General features: G+C 57.9%; 2 protein-coding genes across 6 annotated transcripts; both read right to left on the bottom strand.

Annotated features, from left to right (window-relative positions):
* Positions 1 to 10755, bottom strand: P4HB (prolyl 4-hydroxylase subunit beta). Of its 2 annotated transcripts, XM_030843210.2 has the most exons (11): positions 10542 to 10755; positions 9263 to 9469; positions 7017 to 7150; positions 6745 to 6882; positions 3078 to 3182; positions 2755 to 2880; positions 2374 to 2574; positions 2109 to 2229; positions 1843 to 2024; positions 1658 to 1744; positions 1 to 901 (listed from the first exon to the last, which is right to left on the bottom strand). In XM_030843210.2, the coding sequence occupies exons 1-11, from the start codon at positions 10690 to 10692 to the stop codon at positions 821 to 823; spliced, it is 1533 nt and encodes a 510-aa protein (XP_030699070.1). In that variant the 5' UTR covers positions 10693 to 10755; the 3' UTR covers positions 1 to 820. The 2 variants fall into 2 exon arrangements, with proteins under 2 accessions (XP_030699070.1, XP_060146792.1); XM_060290809.2 differs by lacking the exon at positions 1 to 901 and having other exon boundaries at positions 1433 to 1744.
* Positions 10756 to 16180: 5425 nt separating this feature from the next.
* On the bottom strand, positions 16181 to 20169 carry ARHGDIA (Rho GDP dissociation inhibitor alpha). 4 transcript variants are annotated; one of them, XM_070044516.1, is made up of 7 exons: positions 20076 to 20169; positions 18341 to 18557; positions 18155 to 18238; positions 17815 to 17891; positions 17671 to 17734; positions 17330 to 17543; positions 16181 to 16374 (listed from the first exon to the last, which is right to left on the bottom strand). In XM_070044516.1, exons 2-6 carry the CDS (start codon positions 18528 to 18530, stop codon positions 17344 to 17346), a joined length of 615 nt encoding a protein of 204 aa, XP_069900617.1. In that variant the 5' UTR covers positions 18531 to 18557; positions 20076 to 20169; the 3' UTR covers positions 16181 to 16374; positions 17330 to 17343. The 4 variants fall into 4 exon arrangements, with proteins under 4 accessions (XP_069900617.1, XP_030699077.1, XP_030699076.1 ...); XM_030843217.2 differs by having other exon boundaries at positions 16181 to 17543; XM_030843216.3 differs by lacking the exon at positions 20076 to 20169 and adding an exon at positions 19401 to 19793 and having other exon boundaries at positions 16181 to 17543.
* Between the last annotated feature and the right edge of the window lie 1070 nt (positions 20170 to 21239).

Below are 21239 nucleotides of genomic sequence, written 5' to 3' on the forward strand. Positions count from 1 at the left end.
GGCAGAAAATTTCAACTTTATTTGGCCAATGTGTCCAATTCCAATATTGTGGTAGAAATGCCTGAAGAACTGTCAACATGTGATTCGGCTCAAGCAAGCATCCTTGGCCGTCTCCCAGCCTGGAAACGGAGGGTCCTGGTTCTGCCTGGTGCAGGCCTCAGGCCACCCTGGATGTCACAGAGCAACAAGGACCCTGGCCTGGGGAAGGAGGGGGCTGCAGCTGCACCCTCCAGTCATGGGGGGGGGCCCCTGTGACAGAAACCTGAAGTCACCATTTAACCAAACGATGCAGGAGCCACGCTCCACCATGGCAACACCGCATGAGGTGAGGGACCTGTCCAGACCGGCCTGGTCCTGCCCCACACAGGGGACAGGAGTCCCAGGGAGGCCTGGCCAAGGTGGAACAGACGCCCTGACTTCCAAAAACATCTAAAAATCCCACAGATGGAATTTTTTTTTTAAAGTGATAGTATAAACCTAACAGGAATGAGACATTGCCAGCATGAGATTCCAAAACATTTTAGCGGGCACTCTGGACAGAACCATGTACAAAAAAGTACATCACAATTTAAAAAAAAGGCCCACCAAGATGGGCTGGGCTGGCCTGGAAATAAACCCCTTTCCAAAAGTTGAAAAGCAAAGGAAGACGGGTTTAGATTTACACGTGTGTTAGAGTGAAGTGTGGCTTCAAAAAAGTTCCCTGCATTTCCGATCGACGCTCCCTCTCCGGGAGGGTCTGTGGGCGTCCGGAGGCTGTGCTGCTGGGTGTGCAGCCCACTGGGAGGTGCCGGGTTTGGGTGCCCAGGTCTGGTTTTCTGTGTTACAGTTCATCTTTCACAGCTTTTTGATCATCGTCTTCCTCCAGATCAGGCTCTTCTGCTTCTTCGAGGTCTTCTAGATCCTGGGACGGAGGATGAAAAGGAAGAGAAATGAGAGGTCCAGGCCAAGCTGGCATGCTGAGGCCCCCACACCCATGCCAAGTACGCCAGGGACCAGCTGGCCACTCGGGCACAAGCAGCCAACTTTGGTCTCTGTGAGCAGATGTGCGTATATGTGGGGGGCGCTTCCCAAGGAGAGCGAGGCACGGGGACTTCTGCCCACAAGACAGGGGGGAAGCAGAGCTGGTGCTGTGGCAGCCCAGCCCACGCCATCCAGCAGGTGAGTGCAGGGGCTGCCCCAGCGTGAAGACCAAGCAGGGAACTGCTGGTGTGTAACATCCACCCCTGTAGCCCTGGAGTCTGAGAGGCCAGTGGCAGCCCATGAACCACAGCGGCACAAACGGCCCTGGCGCTCCTCACCTGCCCCCGCCCCCCAGCAGGTCTGCCCCCTGGTCCCACATCCCCGCGCTTCCGCTTCCGGGCGGGCCCTGCGGCCTCAGCTGACCATTCCCTTCACCACGCCCACCCTGCCACACCCTCCTGGCCTGGCACTTCTGATGTCCCCTCCACTACCCCCAGGTGACCCTCGCTGATGTGGACAGGCCTGAGCTCACACCCAGCAGAGCACCTCAGCTCGACAGGGAACGTACCAGACGAGCCTGAGAAGATTCCTGAGCAAACACTGGCACCTAAAAACCCTCGCAACACCCCTGTATAGTGCTACCCGGCAGCACTGAGAAAGCATGTCCCATGGGCGGCAGGGTCCGGTGACCACCTACATCATCATCCCCGGCTCCGTCCTGGCCGCCGCTCTCCAGGAACTTCTTAAAACCGTCCAGTGTCCGCTCCCCATTGTAGTCGATGACCTGTGGGGAGGGGAATGAGATGTGGGAAGCGGTCCTACCTGACAGCCCCCCACTGCCCCTGCACACCCTTCCCACCCAGCCCTCGATGGCGGGCGCACCATCCTGTCGGCGCTGGCGGGGAAGAACTTGAGCGTGGGGAAGCTGTGCACTTTCACCGCCTCCACCTCATTGGCTGTGGAGTCCATCTTGGCAATGACGACGTTCTCGTGGTCCTTATACGTCTCTCCCAGCTTATCCCAGATGGGGGCCAGCTGCTTGCAGTGACCGCACCACGGGGCGTCTGAAAGAGAGCCGTTCTGAGTCTTGCTCGGCCGGAAAGTACCCTGCCCCACTGAGCCCTGAGGAGCTGGAGGGCCTCACTTACAGAACTCCACAAAGACGTTCTTTTTCTCATCAAAAGCGACCTCTTCGAAGTTCTTCCCGACGAGCACTTTGACAGGCTGCTTGTCCCAGTCATCAGGCAGCTCCTGGCTCATGAGGTGGGGCTAGAGGGCAGGTAGAGCAGGGTCAGGCATGCGCGGTCACCCAGGGACCCCTCCGCTGCCTAGCTGCTTCCAGAGCCTCAGGAGGAGGTGCGCCCCCAGGATCCTCAGCAGTACCCCCAGCCCACCCCCAGACACGGCCTATACCTTGATCTTGCCCTCCAAGAAGCGGTGGCAGAACTCGGTGATCTTCTCTGCCGTCAGCTCGTCCGACTCTGGCTTGTACTTGGTCATCTCCTCCTCCAGCGTGATGAGGCGCACGGCCGGGCACTCCTCCTTCTTCAGGCCGAAGAACTCCAGGATGCGCTGGTTGTCAGCATGGTCGCTGTCGATGAAGATAAACAGGATCTTGGGGGAGAAAAGGCACGTTGACGGCACTGTAGGACAAGGGCTCCCTCTGCCTCCCTGCTGCCCACTCCCAACAGCTGGGACCCCGAGACTAAACAGGCTGTCCTGAGGCAGGAAGAACACTCTGGACCAGCCTTCAACCTGGGGCCGAGCCGCCCGCAGGCCACCGGGAGTGCTCACCTTGCCCTTGAAGCTCTCGGCAGCTTTTTTGAAGTTGCTCAGCTTTCCCTCGTAGTCGGACACGCTCTTCGGCAGGAACAGCAGGATGTGTGTCTTAATTTCCCCTCCGAAGATCTTCGGGGCTGTCTGTGTTAGAAACGCAAGTTACTTGGTCTGAGTCACAAACCAAACTGTTGACACAGGCTATTCTCTCAATGGCCCCAATGCCACCACAAGCCTGGACAACAGCAGGGGCTCTGCAAGTGGGGGTCCCCACGACCGAACATCATGACCCCCCGAAACCTCCCCCCACCAGGGGCAGGACCAGCAGCACAGAGCCACACCTGCTCAGTGAACTCGATGACCAGGGGTAACTGGTTGTGCTTGATGAAGTCCAGAAGTTTCTCCTTGGTGACCTCCCCCTCAAAGTTGTTCCGGCCTTCATCAAACTGTGGAGAGAGAAAGGTGTGGATGCCGAGGCTCTCCACAAAGCCCCTATTGCCCCGGCTGGCCCGACTTGGCCAGGAACGCAGTCTGCAGCATTTTCCTGTCTGGGTTTTGAGCACAGTTGGGGGCAGGACCCACGTGCCTCCATCCAAAGCAAAACCAGGTGACGGCTGCAGGGACATAACCTCTGGGCAACCAGGCAACAGTGAGGTCACTAGGAGCGCACGCAGGCTCCCCACGAACACTGGCAGGCAGCCTCCCACGTGCCAGGATGGCAGCAGCTGACCCAGACCCTGCCCCGACATGTTCCTGACAAGCCACGAGAACCCCACGTCCTGGGTGCCAGAGGACTGCCTCATTGCCAAGTCCCTAAAACTGCAGCTCTCCCAGTGCGGGCCTCACCCCTGTGGGTCCAAGGCCCTCCCAGGGTGGATGCAAGGTCAGAGTGATTTTCACAATCATGCTCAGACGGCAGGTGCCTTGTCACCCTTTCCCCCCGGAGTGTGCAGTACGGTGTGACATTACGTCAGACTAAAGGCAAACAGGAGAACCCAGCTGTCTTCTGTTTGGGCAGACATTAGAGACCAGCAGAAATCTAAAATACCACTCTTACCCCTAACATGTTGTTGTTGGGGAAAAATTAATTTTCACAAAAATATCTTTTTTTTGGCTGCACCATCTAGCTTGTGGGATCTTAGTTCCCCAACCAGAGATTGAACCCAGGCCCTCTGCAGTGAAAGTGCGGATTCCTAACCACTAGACCGCCAGGGAATTCCCCCAAAATGTCATTTTTTTTTTTTCCAAAATGTCATTTTTGATAACATGTTAACATTTATTACTGTTACTTCAGAATGAACAAGTTATTTGTTTTTTTTTCAATTCCTCAGTTCTAACTTCTAACACTTCTAACACAATAAAAATGGATAGGTGTAATACACACACACAAAAGCTCTGGGAACTCCAGTAACCTGTTAAGAGTTTCAAAGTCCTGAGGCCACGAAGGGCGAGGGCTGCTGCTGCAGAGCCGCGAGATGCGGCCCTGCTCTGGATGGGGATGGCAGACACAGCTCCTCGTGAGGAAGGCTGAGCTGTGCCTTGGCCTGTCCAGCAGGTCAGTGAGCCTCCCATCACCCCTGTGAACTCAAATGGGACTTGGAGAGAAAAACCACTCACCTTCCTTTCCGGGTCATTTCCCTCTGTGTTTTCCTAAAGTAACTTCCAGAAAAGCAGGTGGCCACTTCCCACTCCCACTGCACTTATGTAGGGCCTGACACATGGCTTGATCACAACACGTGCTGCTAAGTAGGACCACACGGAGGGCCAGGAGCAGGGAGCTGAAGCCTGCTCTGCCTTCCCCACATCCGCAAAGGGAAGGTGCAGAGAAATAGGAAGGAAATGGAGGCGAGAGGCTGGCCTGGCCATGGCTGGGCACCATCAGGCATAAAATGGAGCCCCCAATAGAGGCAAATAGGCCGCCATCTCCACTCCTCCAAAACTGCCGTGCCTCTGTTGGGACGCAGTCTTTGAGGTAATATTGCCATGTCACACTATGTTCAGTGTCTGCTTTGGTAAAAACCAAACAGCCAGCAAAGGCCACCCCTCCAGACCACAATGCGAATGTCACGAACAGGCCCCACAGCCACGCTTAAGCCCCCAGCTTCAAAGATGAAAAAGAAAAACAAAGTAAACACCAAACAAAGACACAGGATGGTCAGCTCTCAAACCAGTGGTCCAAGTTCCAACGACCTGGAACCCACCTGACCTGGGACCCAAGCTGGGAATCTCGGGCTCAAGTTCTGCTGGAGCCCCACCCTCGCCATCCTCTCTCTCAAGTGGCAGCTGGATGTTCCTGGGAGCCCCATCCCGCTCTCGAGGCTGCCCACTGGAAGACCCAGCTAACTCTGAGGAACTAGGCGAACAGCCTGAAGGAAGGGGAACAAGTAACGGCAGAGAATGGGGACCACAGGCCGGGCAGGAATCTGCATCTTCTTCCTCTCATCTGTGGAGCTGTCTGACCCCCCCATACAAAGCCTGTGGGCTCTGCCAGGCTCTTCCTCACAGCTGCCCAAGGAAGCCATGCCGTTCCAGCACAGTCACCGGAAGCAAACGAGTGCAAGAGGGGATGCCCGCCCACTGGCACTAGACCTGAGGGGGTCGGCTGTGCCCAGCCTGCGTGAACACCAAAGACTTGAGGCCAAGAACAGATGAGCTACCGTGACTACAGTCTTTGCCGAACAAGGAACAATCGTGCTAACCTTCAAGGACATATGATCACCAAAACCATCGATCCAGTGTGACAAATGCCACTCCAGATCTCAAGGATAATGGAAAAGAACTGTGTGGACCAAGCTGATGAAAGGGGATTTGCAAGCTCTACAGGCCTGAGTCTCCCAGTCCCTCACCCAGAACTGCAGGGTGAGCCCAGGACCTTCGTTCCACTCAATTCCATCCAACTCGGCAGGGTTTTTTCCTAATCAGCTGTTAATTACAGTTTCCTGGGCACTGTTGGGAAGACAATCGACTAATTTAGCAATTCTATTCCCTTTAGGGGACATCATGAGAATGTCTACTAAGAAAAGAGAGCATATATAATGCCTTGAGTTCTTTCGAAAAAGGGGCTTCAGACAGAGCTGAAAGCAAGCTGCCCCAGAACCCTGTGCAGCTGGGAGGCCCCGCCCCATGCTCCCCACCCCCAGGCGCTGGAGGCTCAGCGGTGCCCCACCGGAAGTGCACACACAGTGGGGGGTCAGCCCCCCAAACACTGCGTCCTTTCTGACCACTCGATTTACAACTTTGCTGTAACACTACTTCTAACTACCTTCTAACCCTGGGGACAAAACAGGACAGGAGTCAAAGGCCCAGCCCCACCCCCACAGCCTTCCCTCCTCCACTCAGCACCCAGTCCAGGGACAGCTGTGTCCCAAGAGCATGGGTGCTCAGCCACTGTCTGCTGGCTAAGATAAAAGAGAGACCCCCATCGCCCACTCGGGTAATGCCTGCACACACCCATCTCAGCTGTGTCCTAGCAAGAGCGCAGAGCGGTTAAAAGACACACGGAAGGAATAACAGACATGGGGCTGGGAGAGCCTGGAGGAGCCCGAGGGAGCCCTGGGGCCAGGCTCTACCAACAGGGTGGGAACACATGCCACTAATACTCCAGAGTGGGAACAAACAGGAGTGACAGCTGCACAACATCGCAAATGTAATTAATGCCGCTGAATCCTATACTTAAAAGTGGTTAAAATGCCAAACTTTGGTACAGGTATCACCACAGCTTTCCTTTAACAAGCTAACACTCCGAAGCCGCCTGGCTTCCATAGAACACTGCACCGGGGCCACCACAGAAGCTGGAACAAAGGGCCCACAGCTGAAGGGCTGAAGGCCACTGTTTAAGAGGCTCCTACAACCTGACGTTGCAAAATGGGCCCTGATAACAGGTGGGCCTCAGTCCAGCAGCCAGCGCCGCCCGGGCAAGGTCCTCGAAGGCAACACCAGCCCTGCAGCACAGCACCGCAACTACCCACGGGGTGGGCGGGAGGGGGACGCTGCCCGAGGGCCACTCACCTTCTTAAAGAGGACAACCCCGTCCTTGTCCAGCTGGTATTTGGAGAACATGTCACTGTTGGATGTGATCCCGAAGGGGATGTCATCGGTGGCTTCTGCTGCCAGTAAGAACTGCTTGGCAGACTCCGACTCCACGTCCTGGAGAGGAGAAACAGAGGTGGCTGCCACCACAACACTGAGAACCCCTGCCCTGGTCAGCAACAGAGCAGACTGTGGTGCCCAGGCCACAGCAGGAGGAAGGAAGACCCGGGATGAAGTTCCAAAGCCTCTACCTTAAAGAAGCCGATGACTGCCACCTCGCTGGACTCCACCAAGGCCTCCGCGGCAGCCCCGTCAGACAGCGTGCTGGCAGCAGGACCTGTGCGCTTCTTCAGCCAGTTCACGATATCGTCGGCTTCTCTGCCAGCTGCACCCAAACACATGCAGGGTCCACTTGAAACCAGGGGTGCGCCCACCCTCCCCGCCCATCCTTATCCGACCTCTCTGCCAAAACCAGAGCAAAACATCCTCTTGCCACAGAAAAGGCATCTTGTCTACATACCTGCCCAAATTCCAGGGCTAAAAAGGATTTTCTGAGTATATGGGAGACTGTGGTTGTGTTTAAAGGAGGAAAAGGCAGTGGTTACCTCTGGATAATAGATTACAAGTCATTTTCTTCCACTAATACCTTTGCATCTTGTAAATTTTCCTTGACATTTAAATTCATTAAACACATGTGCACTTTCCCCCCAGTGGTCTCACACTAGGCTTCATCTTAATCAGAGATGTGGTAGGATTGGAAGAAAGGGCTGGTTAGCAAGCCAGCCGCAAGGCCAGCTTTCCCCTGCGAAAGCGGGCTGGGCTCTACCACCTCGTGCGCCAAGGTTGGTCAGGTGTCCTCACCCCACATGCCTCCTGGGCTGACAGGAGGAAGAGATCAGCCCATGCACACCACCCAAGCAGATAAAACGAAAAGGAAGAAAACTGCTCCTCCTGAGACTGAGGCTAGTTACCCTTTTTCCCCTCATAGGGTGCAACTACCTGGTCCAACCTGGAAAGGGTTGCCAAATCTCATGTTTAAAAGAACTCTGCCTTAGGGACTTCCCTGGTGGTCCAATGGGTAAGACTCCACGCTCCCAACGCAGGGGGCCCCGAGTTCGATCCCGGGTCAGGGAACTGGTTCCCGCATGCCGCAACTAAGACCCGGCACAGCCAAAATAGATAAATAAAATATTTTTTAAAAAATAGCTTTAGGGAGCTTCCCTGGTGGCACAGTGGTTGAGAGTCTGCCTGCCGATGCGGGGGACACGGGTTCGTGCCCCGGTCCGGGAAGATCCCACATGCCGCGGAGTGGCTGGGCCCGTGAGCCATGGCCGCTGAGCCTGTGCGTCTGGAGCCTGTGCTCCGCAACGGGAGAGGCCACAACAGTGAGAGGTCCGCGTACCGCAAAAAAAAAAAAAAAAAATAGCTTTAGGACTTCCCTGGTGGCGCAGTGGTTAAGAATCTGCCTGCCAATGCAGGGGACACGGGTTTGATCCCTGGTCTGGGAAGATCCCACATGCCGTGGAGCCACTAAGCCCACAAGCCACAACTACTAAAGCCTGCGTGCCTAGAGCCCGTGCTCCGCAACAACAGAAGCCATCACAATGAGAAGCCTGTGCACCGCAACAAAGAGTAGCCCCCGCTTGCTGCAACTAGAGAAAGCCCGCGCACAGCAACGAAGACCCAACACAGCCACAAATAGATAAATATTTTAAAAAAACAAAAAAGAAACAAAACACTTAAGATAAATCTTTAAAAAATAGCTTAAAAAAAAAGCATTCTGCAGAGAATAAGTGAAAGCTGTGCTATCAGTTACAGGTAGAGTCAGGAAGAGTTGTCTCATCTACAAAGCCTTAGTGTTAGTGACGGGATCATGGTAACTCTGCATAACGCACTTCCATTCCAAAAGTGAACAGAAGTAAAAGTGGGAGCAATGAAACAGCAGCCTACTGAGAAGACCAGAGCTGCTGACATCAGAACTAACAAGATGTGCTGCTCTAAAGGATTCTAGCAGATAAGCCACAGAACCTGTTTTACAAAGATTCTCTGTCACTGGTACCGACCAGGCTACACAGGGGAGGCGGCCGAGCAGCGACTGAGGGCCTGTGCCACAGACGAAGCCGGGCATGGATTCAAGCTCTGCCACGACCGGCACGAGCCCCAGACCGGTACCCACGGATCTCCGCTTGCCCCTCCTCTGTGAAAGGCCCTTGCTCCCGCCTTGGTGGCAGGCACACCAGAGAGCCAGCAAAGGCGGACGTGCTGCTCCATTTGCTCAGCCTCCCCCCACTTGCTGGTCACCTTAGGACAAGCCTCAGCCTACTAGCCACCCCCCTGGGATGACCCTCTCCACTTGAGAGGTTCAGGAATGAGAGAATGTTCCTCACACAACCCTCAGAGTCTGAACTAGACCTCGAATGGGTTCAGGAATGGGTTCTCCTCCACGCCTCTTATCTTCAAGAACTGCAGGCAATGAAAGGACGTGCCGCGGTCACACCTGTGTACTCTTTGGGGGACGCCGTGTCTCCGTTCTTGAAGAACTTGATGGTAGGGTAGCCACGGACGCCATACTGCTGGGCCAAGTCAGACTCTTCGGTAGCATCCACCTTGGCCAGTCTGATCTCAGAACCTTCTGCCTTCAGCTTCCCAGCTGCTTTGGCATACTCCGGGGCCAGAGCCTTGCAGTGGCCACACCATGGGGCATCTGGGAGAGAAAGCAAGACCTAGAAGGCAGCACCGACCCACTCCACTGCCTCCCCTCCCTTCTCCTTTGGTACTTCCCTCCATAAAATCCTTATCTTTGAACCAAGATAACCCCTCTGAACCCACAGGTTGAGCTGATAGCTTGGTTCTCTTGGGCAATATCCGATAGAGGCCATGAATGACAAACCACCAGCCCCACTCTGCTTTGTCTTCAATGATTAGTAACTTCCTACTACCTGCAGGCGATCAGGGCAGTTGAGTCCCCGAAATTTCCCTTTAGGAACCAAAGAAGTTAGGCAGCTAAAGCCACGGCAGCCGTGTACTCAGTGAGACTAATCATGAGTACAAGACTCACATCTAACACGAGTTGTTTAGACTCTCTCTGAACTCAGGTTAGCAGCTGTCTTAGGCCTAAGATTTCCCCCTGAAACAGTCAGGGCTCAAACACTTATGGACACAAAGGTTTTGGATTCTGGTTGGCAACACTGTTAATCAGAAGACAGCTGTTCCTGGTGGAAGGTGGTGTGGGCAGAGGCAGTGTTTTCTGGGAACTGGTCCAGGCAAGCAATTAGGGGACTGGACCCTGCGTGGTCCTTCGTAGTTGTAGCAGCTTACACAGTCGACCCTGTTTTACTTAGGCTATCCAAGACATCCTGCCATGTGGACCTCAGGCATAAAAGCACATTCAAGCTGTCTGCCCTTGGTCACCCTCAGGGTCCAGCTGGGCAGGAGGGATGCCCCCAAGACACGGGCAGCGCACGGACGCTGACAGGTCTGTGGGCTGTTTCCGCTTAAGGATGTGCCTCTCCAGGGGCTAGGAGTCAGCGCATCCATGGGGTGGCCGGAAAGCTGACAGCCCTTTAGACCCCCAACCCACCTCTGGCGGGGCCGGGGAAGGGAGGGTGGGGAGGGGCGCCCAGGACCCCTGCGCCCCCCACCCTCCAGCCCCCCTCCGTCCCTCTGTCCCCCCGGTGCTCCTGCACCCCTGGCCCCTCCTCTGTCCCCACTCCGTCCCCACGCCTTGGTGACGGCGAGGCCCGGCCCGGACGGACGGACAAGCGGGCGGCACTCACAGAACTCCACCAGCAGGTACTTGTGGGCCGCCAGCGCCTCGTCGAAGTTGCCCTTATGGAGCACCAGGACGTGGTCCTCCTCGTCGGGGGCGCCGGCGCCCGCGCGGACTAGTGCGGCCAGGGCCAGGCAGAGCAGAGCACGGCGTAGCATGTCGAAACGATCTCCGCGCTCCTGTTGGCGCCGCCAGGACAGCAGGCCACAAGAGCGCGCACTGCCCGCCCCGCCCTTATAACTCAGGCCGCAGAGCGCGCGCCCGCCCGCGCCCACCTCCGATTGGCCGGTGGGCTGCGGGGCCCGCCTCCGCCGCTCTCGCATTGGGCGTCCACACTGGCCACGGCCCCGGATTCGGAATCGCTACGGGCACCTCCCTCGCCCTCGCCCAGGATTGGCCAAGGAGCTCGCGCTCGCACTCTTTCCCAGCCTCTCATTGGCTCCTGACGGAGAACTTTCTCTCCCTGGCCTTGTGACTGGTGGCTTTCTCCTACACCTTCAGCGGGTCTGGAATGGCTGCTACCTTCGGAGGCCTGGGCTCTGCGACTCCTGATTGGCCGAGACATGCGCGCACCCCGCGCGATCCTTCGTCGAACGTGGCAATGGGGCGGAGTCCTCAGCTGAGGGGCGGAGCCGCGCTTGCGCCTCCGAAACCCCTCGTGTTGCTTTCTGACTGGACCGCGTATCCCCAATTGACACCGCCCCCCAGCTCTGCAGACTGGAAACTGAGCTGACGCGCTTCCGGCGCGCGTGAGGCCCGTGCGGCCCCTGCAGTGGCGGGGCTCCGGTTCGGGCGTCGCCCCCGGGGCCTCAGTGGGCGGCTCGGGCGCTCCAGGTGGCAGCGTAGCGAGGCGCAGGGGCAGCGCGCGGGGGGCGCGGGGAGGACCGAGGCAGGACGCGATGGGGCCGGTAAGACTCGGCTGGGCCCGGAATGGGGCCGCCTGCCTTGGTGAGAGGGTCAGGGCCGGCACCGTCTCCTGCGGCACCTTCCCTCCCTCCCACCGGCTGCCAGTCCCACGAAGCAGCCTCTGGGTCGCTTTCAGGCGCCCGGGTAGACCCGCGCCGTCCACTAGGGGGGTCGCTAGCGGCCACCGAGCTCTAAAATGCGGCCGAGCAGCGTGACTGGGAGTGAGCGTAACACGCACCGGACGTCAAGACTGAGGACGGGAGGGGAGTGTACGATATTCCCTTGATGCCTTTTTATATTGACATGTTGAGATATTTTGTATACGATGACTTAAGTAAAAGTATTAAAGCTTTTTTTTTCCTCCAGTTTTTTTCTTTAACGTGGCTTTAGAACATTTAAAATAACATACGTCGCCCAAATGTTGCTTCTGTCGGGCGGCGCGGCTCTGGACGGAGCAGCTCCTTTTCCTTCACAGCTCAAAGCCTAACTCTAACCCCACCCCACCCCCGTCTACACTCTCTTCTTCATTTGTGTTCACTTCCTCGGTTGTGAAATGCCAACCCCACTGATTTTCATTCATCATCGATTTAATAACTTGACAGGAAAAAGGAGGACACTCCCACATTAAATGTACACGTTGGCAATATAATAACATCCTGATTTCAGAAATGGTAAAACATAGAAAAAAAGATGTTTTTGAACTTCTGAGAGTTTGCATTTATTGACACGTAGCTCCTGAGGGCCTGTCTTCTCATCTCTTGTGGTACTTCCTCACCTAGAATATGAATTCCTGAAGGTCAAGACCAGGTTCTCTGTGCCCCTCCCCCAGGGCCAGTAGAACAAGAGTCAGTCAGAGGTGGTTGTAGCTCCTGGGATGCCTGTCTACCTCACAGAAGGCACTGTACAGGAGCTGGGCCTCAGGCAACGAAAGGCTATGAACATGTGTCTCTGCAGCTGCAGCCTCCACCCCAGTTCAGTGGGGTCCTGGCCCGCTGAGTGGCAGTGATTCAAAATAAGCCATCACAGGCACCCTCTGCTCTCTGGGAAAGGGTGGGAATTGCCTCATATCTCCTGCCCTATCTCCCAACATTTTTGTGATTGCCATGACCCCGATTTACAGACCACAATTTGGGTCTGAGACAAGGGACATTTGTACCACGTCTAGATTTCAGAGGCACTCATGAAATCAGAGTTTAGATGCCTAAATTTTTGGACTTCAGTTTTTTCATCTGATAGGGACAGAGTGAAGAGATACCAAGATGTTGATTAGTTTGTGATGGTTTGGAGGCAGCTTAGCCTCACAGCATACGGTAAAGTAGTTACAAAAGATGAGAATACTGGGACCAAGGGGAGAACAGACCAGACGCAGGACAGCAAGGATCTGAGTTGCTGGCTGTGGTTGACTCTCACTCTGGTTCAGTCTGGGCCTCCATGGCCAAAGCCAAGGGTAATTGGGACACACCTTGATGCAGGTGATGACAGGCCACTGTTCTGCAGCCCAGGTGAACCCAGCCAAGTCATCGTTCTGTGAAAACCAGGGCTCTGGCCTGGGCAGGGCACGGTATTTTCATGCCTTGCCTGCATTGGTGCACCTTCTCAAAGCACGTCCGCAGGGAACTGGGGTTCCCAGAAAGCTGGAGGGAGGCCATGTTTGGGGATGCCCCAGGTCTCCAGTCTCTGGGGTTGGTCAGTAGTTGGGTGAGGTGCAGGGGTGCATCCTTCCCCCCAGGACACAGGCCAGGTTCACTGTACACCTCTGCAAGCCTTGGCCCTGAGGGGAGGGCCAGCGTCTGTCTTTTTCCTAAGGCCACTCACATGCCTTTCATGGGCAACTCTAGGAAGAGGCGACGGAGCCGTGTTCACTCTCACACCAGTGCCCTGAGCTGGAGTGCACCTTTGGAGAGCAGAGCCCCAGTGGCTGTGGCTCTGGCATCTCTCTGAACCCAGTACAGCTGCTTCAGGATGTCCTCCAGGGGTCTCTCACACCCAGAGGAAGTGCTCATTAAACACTGGTTGAACAACTGAGTGATAAAACATATTGATAAAGACTACTCTCAAAAATAGAGTTCTTGGGGACTTCCCTGGTGGCGCAGTGGTTAAGAATCCACCTGCCAATGCAGGGGACATGGGTTCGAGCCCTGGTCTGGGAAGATTCCACATGCCGCGGAGCAACTAAGCCCGTGCGCCACAGCTACTGAGCCTGCACTCTACAGCCCGTGAGCCAGAACTACTGAAGCCGGTGCGCCTAGAGCCCGTGCTCTGCAACAAGAGGAGCCACCCAATGAGATGCCTGCGCACTGCAACGAAGAGTAGCTGCCGCTCGCCACAACTCAAGAAAGCCTGCGTCGCAGCAACGAAGACCCAATATAGCCAGAAAAATAAATAAATTAAAAAAAGAAAAAAGATTCCACGCTTCCACAGCAGGGGGCACGGGTTTGATCCCCCGTCAGGGATCTAAGATCCTGCGTCCCGCCTGGTGTGGCCAAATATTAAAAAAACAAAAAAAGTTCTCAGAATAAAACAACTCCCTTTCAACCCAACTGGAGGCATTGAGGGAGTTAACAGCTGGCTCCTGGACACCCAGGAAGTCCTCCTGACTGCAGGTTTCCACTGTGGAGCAGGAGCAGGGGAGCGAGGGCTGTGCCATGGGCCACACAGCCCTGCACATGGGTGAGCTGGGACATAGGAAGAAGGTGCAGTGGTGAGCGTGGCCCTGGTGGACTGAAGTGGACCCTGATTGTAAAGTATGACAGTGCTGGGCATGGAGAAGATTCTAGCAAGCTACAATAACTGGTGAGTAGTCACAATAAAGGCGCTGACCTTGTGTCCACTGCCACTCTCCTCAGTGGAAGAAGGGTCCATCTAGGGGATGGCTGAGGAGGCAGAAGCTTGGGGATGACTAGGGCTATGGACAGAGGGAGGGAGTGGAGAGGAAGGGTCACAGGCACTGGCTCACTAGGGCAGGGAGCCCCGGCCCAGCGGCACTGAGCTGTACAGACAGGTTTGGGTTTGGGGTGGAACCAGAAGGATCAGGTTAGACTTGGGACCTGAGAGACACGTCATGCAGGTCCTGCAGGTGCCACCTCATGTAATCCTTCACCAGAGGAGGAACGAGAACAAAGTCCTGGCTGTTGGCAGCGTGTCTGTACTACTTGGCACTTGGGGTCTGAGTTCACATATCAAACCAAAGCTTGGAAAATCCAAGAGCTAGTAGGCCTCCTGGCTTGCCAGAGCCTCGGAAGGCCCTCGCCCGATAAACCAAACAGCTGCCAGCACAGGCTGACCCTAGGTTTGAAGATTTTCACTGGACCTCTTAGGAGGTGGACAGAGAGAGATAGAGCGGCTGTGGCTGGCCCCGGGGCTCCTGCAGACTGAAACTTGTAGCCACCGCCTGGGAGCCTTTCCCCTCCAAAGGTAGAGCTGTTTCAGAGGTAGCTGTGTCTGAGTTTAGTGGGAAAGGCCTTGGGCCTCGGAACCCAGAGCTGTGCAGTCTCACTACCTCCCCCTGCCTCCAGCAGACAGTCCTGGGAGAGACTGGTTAGGGTCCTTGACCCCTGTGGATTCCAGAGCTGGGGGGTACGGCTCTTGGATTTACGTCTGGGCCAGCTGCTGCACCAAGTGGCATTTTATCCCATTACCCAGCCCAGCGCCCAGACTCCAAAATCCCACCAGGGCCCTGGTAAGGAAGGCCAGGAGATAGCCAGCCCTGTGGGTGCCATCCTGGCATGACATGTGGTCACTGAACTGCGGGTGGAGGTGATAGGGTACCTCCGAGTCCATCCCAGCTGGTGATAAGGTCCTGGGAGGGCTCACCCTACTGATAAGCACTGGGAAGAGTGCAGCCAAGGCGGGATCAGGGAAGCGGCTGCCTAGGTGTGACACATACCACTCTCCTCACCGGCTAAGCACAAAGGGAGATTTTGCAACCAACACTGAGCCATAAAAGGGAGTTTCTGGAACCGACACTCAGGAGCTGGGGATTCCTAACTGCCCTTTCCTGCCTCAGGGCTGGGAAAGGGTGTGTTAGGTACTGGGTGCCCTTGGAGGTGATGCTCTGAGGCAGCACAGTCCCTGCTACCCCAAGGTCCTGAAGAGACCCTGATGGTCAGCGGGACTGGCTGTGGAGCATGCATGGCCCTTGGCAGTCCTTCAGGGCTCGCTAGGTGCTCTCTTGTACCTCCATGCAGCGAGGGTCCCCATCTCCTCCCGTTCATCTCACCTCACCAATCCCACCTTTGGACCTCTGGCCCTGCCTGGCCCTACAGGGCACAGGGGCTTGGCCGGCCTTCCATGTCACCCTCCATTGGCCCTGCTGCCCATGGTGCCAACTTCTCCACCTTCCTACCTAGCTTGGAGTCCTTATCCCAGGTCCCTTGCGACCCAGTCATCCCATTTGTTCCCAAGTCTTCAGCACGATTCCTCTTCTCTGAGGCTGAAAGTGTTCCCTCCCAGAGGCTCAGACAGGGCCCATGAGTCGGGTGCCGGAGCCACTCTGGACACCCCACCGGGTCCAGGGCCTGACTGTGCCCCGCCCTTTCCCCACAAGAGCTGAAAGGGTAGCACTGGCCTCGCGGGCTGACATGACTAAGAAAGGGCTTAAAACCCATTCTCCTTCAACAGCCACAGGAGCAGTCGCGACTGCACCTGGCCCCTGGCCGGCCTCTGGGTGCCCTGGGGTAGCAGAGGAATGGGGCCCCACTTCCCCTTTCCCACCAGGAGACGACCAGCAGACACCCTGGCTCCTTAGGGGGAGTTTATTTCCCGGTCAGAAAAGGAGAAGCAGGACAGGCTCTTGTGCGTTCTAGGCCCGGGCCTGACCGGGGAGGGGCAGGGTTGGGTGGGGGGCACAGGGGACGGCTCCAGCTGTGCAAGCTTGGTCCCACAGTTGTCCTGGCTGGGTCCTGGTTGGCCTGCTGGGGATGGTGGCACCGAGCCTGGGGGCAGAGGCAGCAGGCCAGTGGGCCCAGAGGACGGCACATATGGAGGCAATAAATACCGACAGGCCAGGCACATGACTCCAGGCCGGCAGGCCCAGGCGGGACAGGTAAGGCTTGGCCACTGGTTTTGTCTGCTGAGGGCTCTCTCGTGGGGCCGTGGGCTCTAGGCACTGCCCACCGGGACAGAGAAGGCAGAGGTGTGAGGACACCCAGCCTCCCAGATGGGACTGGAGGCCGCTCAAGGTTTGGCATTTGGCTTTCCCAAGCCCCTGGAGCCGTCCCCGCAGCCCTGGCCAGGGGGAGGGGGACTGGCCAGGCCCAGGCAGACCGGGGAGCAGCAGCAGCACATCCCACACACCTTCTCGGGCCACGGGGATCACAGACGGGGCAGGGACTGGGGGAGACCACATGCTCATGCAGACACGGGGTTAGGAGATTAGTGACGCCCCCTCAGCACACGTTCCACATGTTAAGGCATCATGGTTAGACGGTTACTGACAGCGATGGATGGACTGACCGGGGAGAAGTGAAAGCTGGAGGACGACCGGCCCAACGAGGCCCCACGTGGTACACCCCACCCCCACCAGGAGGACGTGCCAGAACACGAGGTGGGGCAACAGAGAAGGCCCAGGGGACCTAAGCCCCTCTGCAATGCCTGGCTCCCTTGCCAGGACCTCAGGTCGGGTTAGGACAGTGGGGAAACCTCAAGGGATACAGAAGGGGAGGCGTAGACCTCCCTCCCCACAGCACAGGCGGAAGCAGCAACAACACTAGACCACCGAGGAGGCTGGGGCCAGCAGGCTGGAAGGGTGGAGGAGGGACAGACAGGCCGGCCAGGAGGCAGACCAGGGGGAGTGGCGGCAGCGTGGGCGGGCCCTGTCAGCACTTTGGTCTGGGGTCGGGAGGGGTGGGGAGGGGCATGTCCGTCCTTCCGTCCGCCCGCCCTGCCCACCTCCCAGCCACGGCTCAGTCCTTCCACTCCTTCTTGATGGTGAGGTTCCACTCCCAGGACAGGTGGTCAGTCCTGTCGTCGTCTGTGAAGCGGGACTTGATGTTGTAGCTGCCTCGAGCCAGCATGCCCTTGGGGGCCTCCTCCATGGGGGTCAGGAACTCGTATTCCTCCGCCCGAGGCCCATAGCTCCCCACCATGTAGTCGGTCTTGTCAACTGCGATGCAGAAAAGGCGTCAGTCAGGGAGCAGAGCTGGGTGTTTCCTCTCTCCCTCCCGATCCCTGAGCCCCTGGGTGGCCACCTCCCTTCTGGGGGCTCGGGCCTGGCGCCCACCCTCACTCACTCTTAACGCCTTTCCTGTACGTGTGCTGGATGTACTTCATGCCGGACACGATCTCTCGGTTCACCTGCAAGGAGGCACCCCAAGCAGGGCTCAGCCAGGATCCCCAGCCCCAGACCCTGGCACCTCCCTGAGCCTCCTCCTTACCCGGAAGGAGATTTTTATCCTGTATTCCACACCTTCCTTCAGCACAAAGGACTGCTTCTTAAAGCTCTCCAGATCACCTGCATTTGACAGGAACGCCACACTAGGAGGTTCAGCCAGGGGAAGCCTCTGGCCCTGGTGGGGTGCCCCTTCCACCCGGCGCCCCCACATAAGCCTTGACAACCCAGACCTAGACCACACCAAAGCCAGAGCCTTTTAAGACCACTTGGCTACACTTCTTGTGCTCCCCACAAGAGGGCGCCAGCACCCCAACAAACTATTTTTAGGGGAAGCAGCAGGGTGCCAGGCAGTCCCAGCCAGGAACCTCAGAGATGCCACTCACCTGTCAGGTCCAGCTCCAAGGGGCCCGGGGCGGTGCTACAAACCAGAATCAGTCGGGTCACCACAACATTGGGGACATTGGGGTCTGCAAAGTGACAGCAAGTTAGAGTTTCACCAGTGGGGAAAATAGTAGCAAACATCCAGAAAAGCGACAGGTGTCCACACACACCCACCAGGGCCCACTCACCAGCGGACACGGCCACACGGCCCAGCAGGGCCTCCTTGTACTTGCGCAGACTCTCGTCGTCCTTGTCCAGCTCCTGGATCTCCTGGATGCTCTTCTGGGCCGGGGGCTTGTAGTTGACCGAGTGCTCATCCTCCTCGTTCTCAGCCGCAATCTGCGCCAGCTGCTCGGCTGTGGGCTCCTGCTCAGCCATACTCACCTCTAGCTAGGTCTGGGACACCTGTGGGCAGGGTAGCGTGGGCTGTGGCATCTCGGAGGGACCCAGTGTTCCCCCTCCTGCCCCTCTGCAAGTCCCCCAGGTGATCTGCGTCAGATCTCTGCAGGTGGCCAAGCCCCACCTGGGCCCAAGGAGAGGTGCACCTTCTGTAACAGGAAAGCAACGACAGCCAGAACTTTGAAAAGGCCCCAGACACTGGCTCCTGAGGCCCAGAGGGGCCACACTTACCTCCTTGCCCTGCCTACCTCAGGGGACCCCACCCCAGGTCCAGCACCCAGAGCTAAATGGAACCTGCAGCCTGCTCCTAGGGGAGACCAGGCACAGCTCCCCTGCTGCCCAGGAAACAGCAGCACCCTGGTCCCTCCAGGCAACATCAGGACCAAGTCCTGCTGCTTATTCTGAACTGCCCAGGCCCTTGCCTCAAGGGACCCCTCCTGCTGGGTCCTCTCTAACCAGTTCCTTCGGACACGTCCTAGCTGCAAACCAAAGCCTTTGTGCAAGACACGGGTCAGTTCTGTCTCACCCTTCAAACACAGGACTCTCCTAAGGCTCAGATGACAAGGCCAACCTCAGTCTCACAGGTAAGTCCTAAAATGGCATGAGAGATCCTAAGTGTCTGCCAACCATACCTCCAATTGTGAGGGTCTGCGACCTAGAATTTGCGAACCGCTGCAAACATGTGGTAGTCTCAGGACCCTCCTTCCGGACCCTGCCCCAGAAGAGCCCGCAGCAGTGCTGACAAAGCGAGGAGCAGCGATGGGGCAGCCACTGGGCTTCCTTCGGTAAGGATGACCGTCGCACCCCCTAGAATCCCTGAGGAGTATCTGAAACCCGCTCAGATCTAACCTGGAGGTGCAGGAGGTGGGTCAGGGCCACCAGTTGCCAGTAAAGATAGCCAAGGCTGGGACCCGTGCGAGGATCAGATCTTACAAAGGGCCGCTAGGGACCCGGAACCGCCCGGCCGCCGCAGGCGGGGTGGGGCCGGCCCGCTTTTCCAGACCTCCCTGCTGCTTCCTCTGGAATTCCTCTAGAAGACTCACGCCCTAACGCCACTCAATCGCGGCCGCAGGCGACAGGATCCTTTAAGTGCGATGGCGCGGCCCGCACTTCCGCAGGGCCTGCAATCTGGGCCGGGCGCGGCCCGGCGCGTGGGGTGGGGCGCGGGGACCTCACCGCCCAAGGGAAGGGGCGTCCGGCCTGGCCCGGGCCCGCGCGCACCAGCGGGGAGGGGGTCCTGGGCACGAGCGGCGACCACAAAAGAGGCCTGCACAACCCCCGGATCCCGCCCCCAGCACCCAAGCCCCCGCCTCCGGATCCCAGCGCCCCCGACCCGCACGTGGGCCCGCCCTACGCCCGGGCCACCGCCCGCTGTCAATGCCGCCCCCGCCCGGCGCAGACCCCTCGGCGGGGCTGGCGGGCGGGGCGGGCGGCGAGAACAAAGGCGCGGCCCCGGCCTCCTCCCCCGCGGCCGCCCCGCCTGCCGCGCCCACCGCGCTCGCCAGCCCCGCCGCCCGCGCTCACCGGAGGATCGTCCTCGCCGCTCTACCGCTCCCTCCCGCACAGAATGACGAACCTTGCCGCCCCGCCCGCGCGCGCCCGGCCGGCCACTTCCGGGGTCACGCGACTTCCGCTCGCGACGGGCGGGCTGCGGAGAGCGCATGCGCGCGGGCCCTGGCGTCTGCGCGCCGCCGCCATCTTGTGGGCACGGCCTCGTGGGCGCGTCCTGCGTGGGCGGTGCGACGGTGGGGACGTTTACGGGGGCCTATCCCGTTGGGGCTTCTACGCCCTTTGCCCCAGGCATTTTTTGGACCCGGGCATCCCCAGGGGTCAGCCCGCAAGCTGAAGGGGCGGGGCAGTGTCACAGTCTCGCTGAGCCCCACGCGGAACGTGGGCGCGGCGTGGCATTTCCGCGAGGTGCTGGAACGCGCGTCTGTCAACGGGCGCGTCTCCCACGGCCACGCCTCCTTCTGTGGGTATGCAGCCGTCATTCTGCGAGGACAAACGGGCCCGGCCTGTCCCCTCTAGGAGTCGGGGTCAGCGGATGGCCGCCGTCCAGCCTGAGGCGGCCTTCGCGCCCAGTCGCTGCTGTCCGGCCTCCTGGAAGTTACCGCCGGACGTTCATCCGCGGGTGTCGGCCTGGCGCGCCCTTCCAGGAGAGGGATCGGTGCGCCTGCCGAGCTTTTCGCTCCTTCCAGACCAAGTCGCCCTGCCAGGAGCTCCTGCCCCAGACGCCACGGCCGACCCGGGTTCTCCAGCCGCATGGCGAGTATTGGACACTTGCCCATGCGCTCAACCCAGGAGCATTTTGCAGCTCCAGGTGGGGCCCATGATTTGTGACCAATGTGGTGGGCCTGGTGGAGCCCGCGCCGCCAATGCCCGCCAAGCACCCCACTTCCTCCTCCTCCTCGCGGGGTCTGAGCCCCCAAATGTTCAACACCAGAGTCATCACAAACACACACCCCTAGATTGCGCGTTGGAGGGCCTTTTAGGCCATAGAACTTAATGCGAAATACTGACCTTGGTATCTTTTCGAAATGTCTTAACTTTTGATGAGTATTTGCGAGTTTTCTGTATCTAAGAGTCTCACTGGCCCCTTTACGTGTAGGAAGTTGAGTTGGCCAAAGACAGAGCATTCCAGTATGGTATTTATTCGGTGTGTGCTTCTGAGGCTTCCTGCCACTGAAA

The sequence above is a fragment of the Globicephala melas genome, chromosome 20 (genome assembly GCF_963455315.2).
Source record: "Globicephala melas chromosome 20, mGloMel1.2, whole genome shotgun sequence".
NCBI classification, from domain to species: domain Eukaryota; kingdom Metazoa; phylum Chordata; class Mammalia; order Artiodactyla; family Delphinidae; genus Globicephala; species Globicephala melas.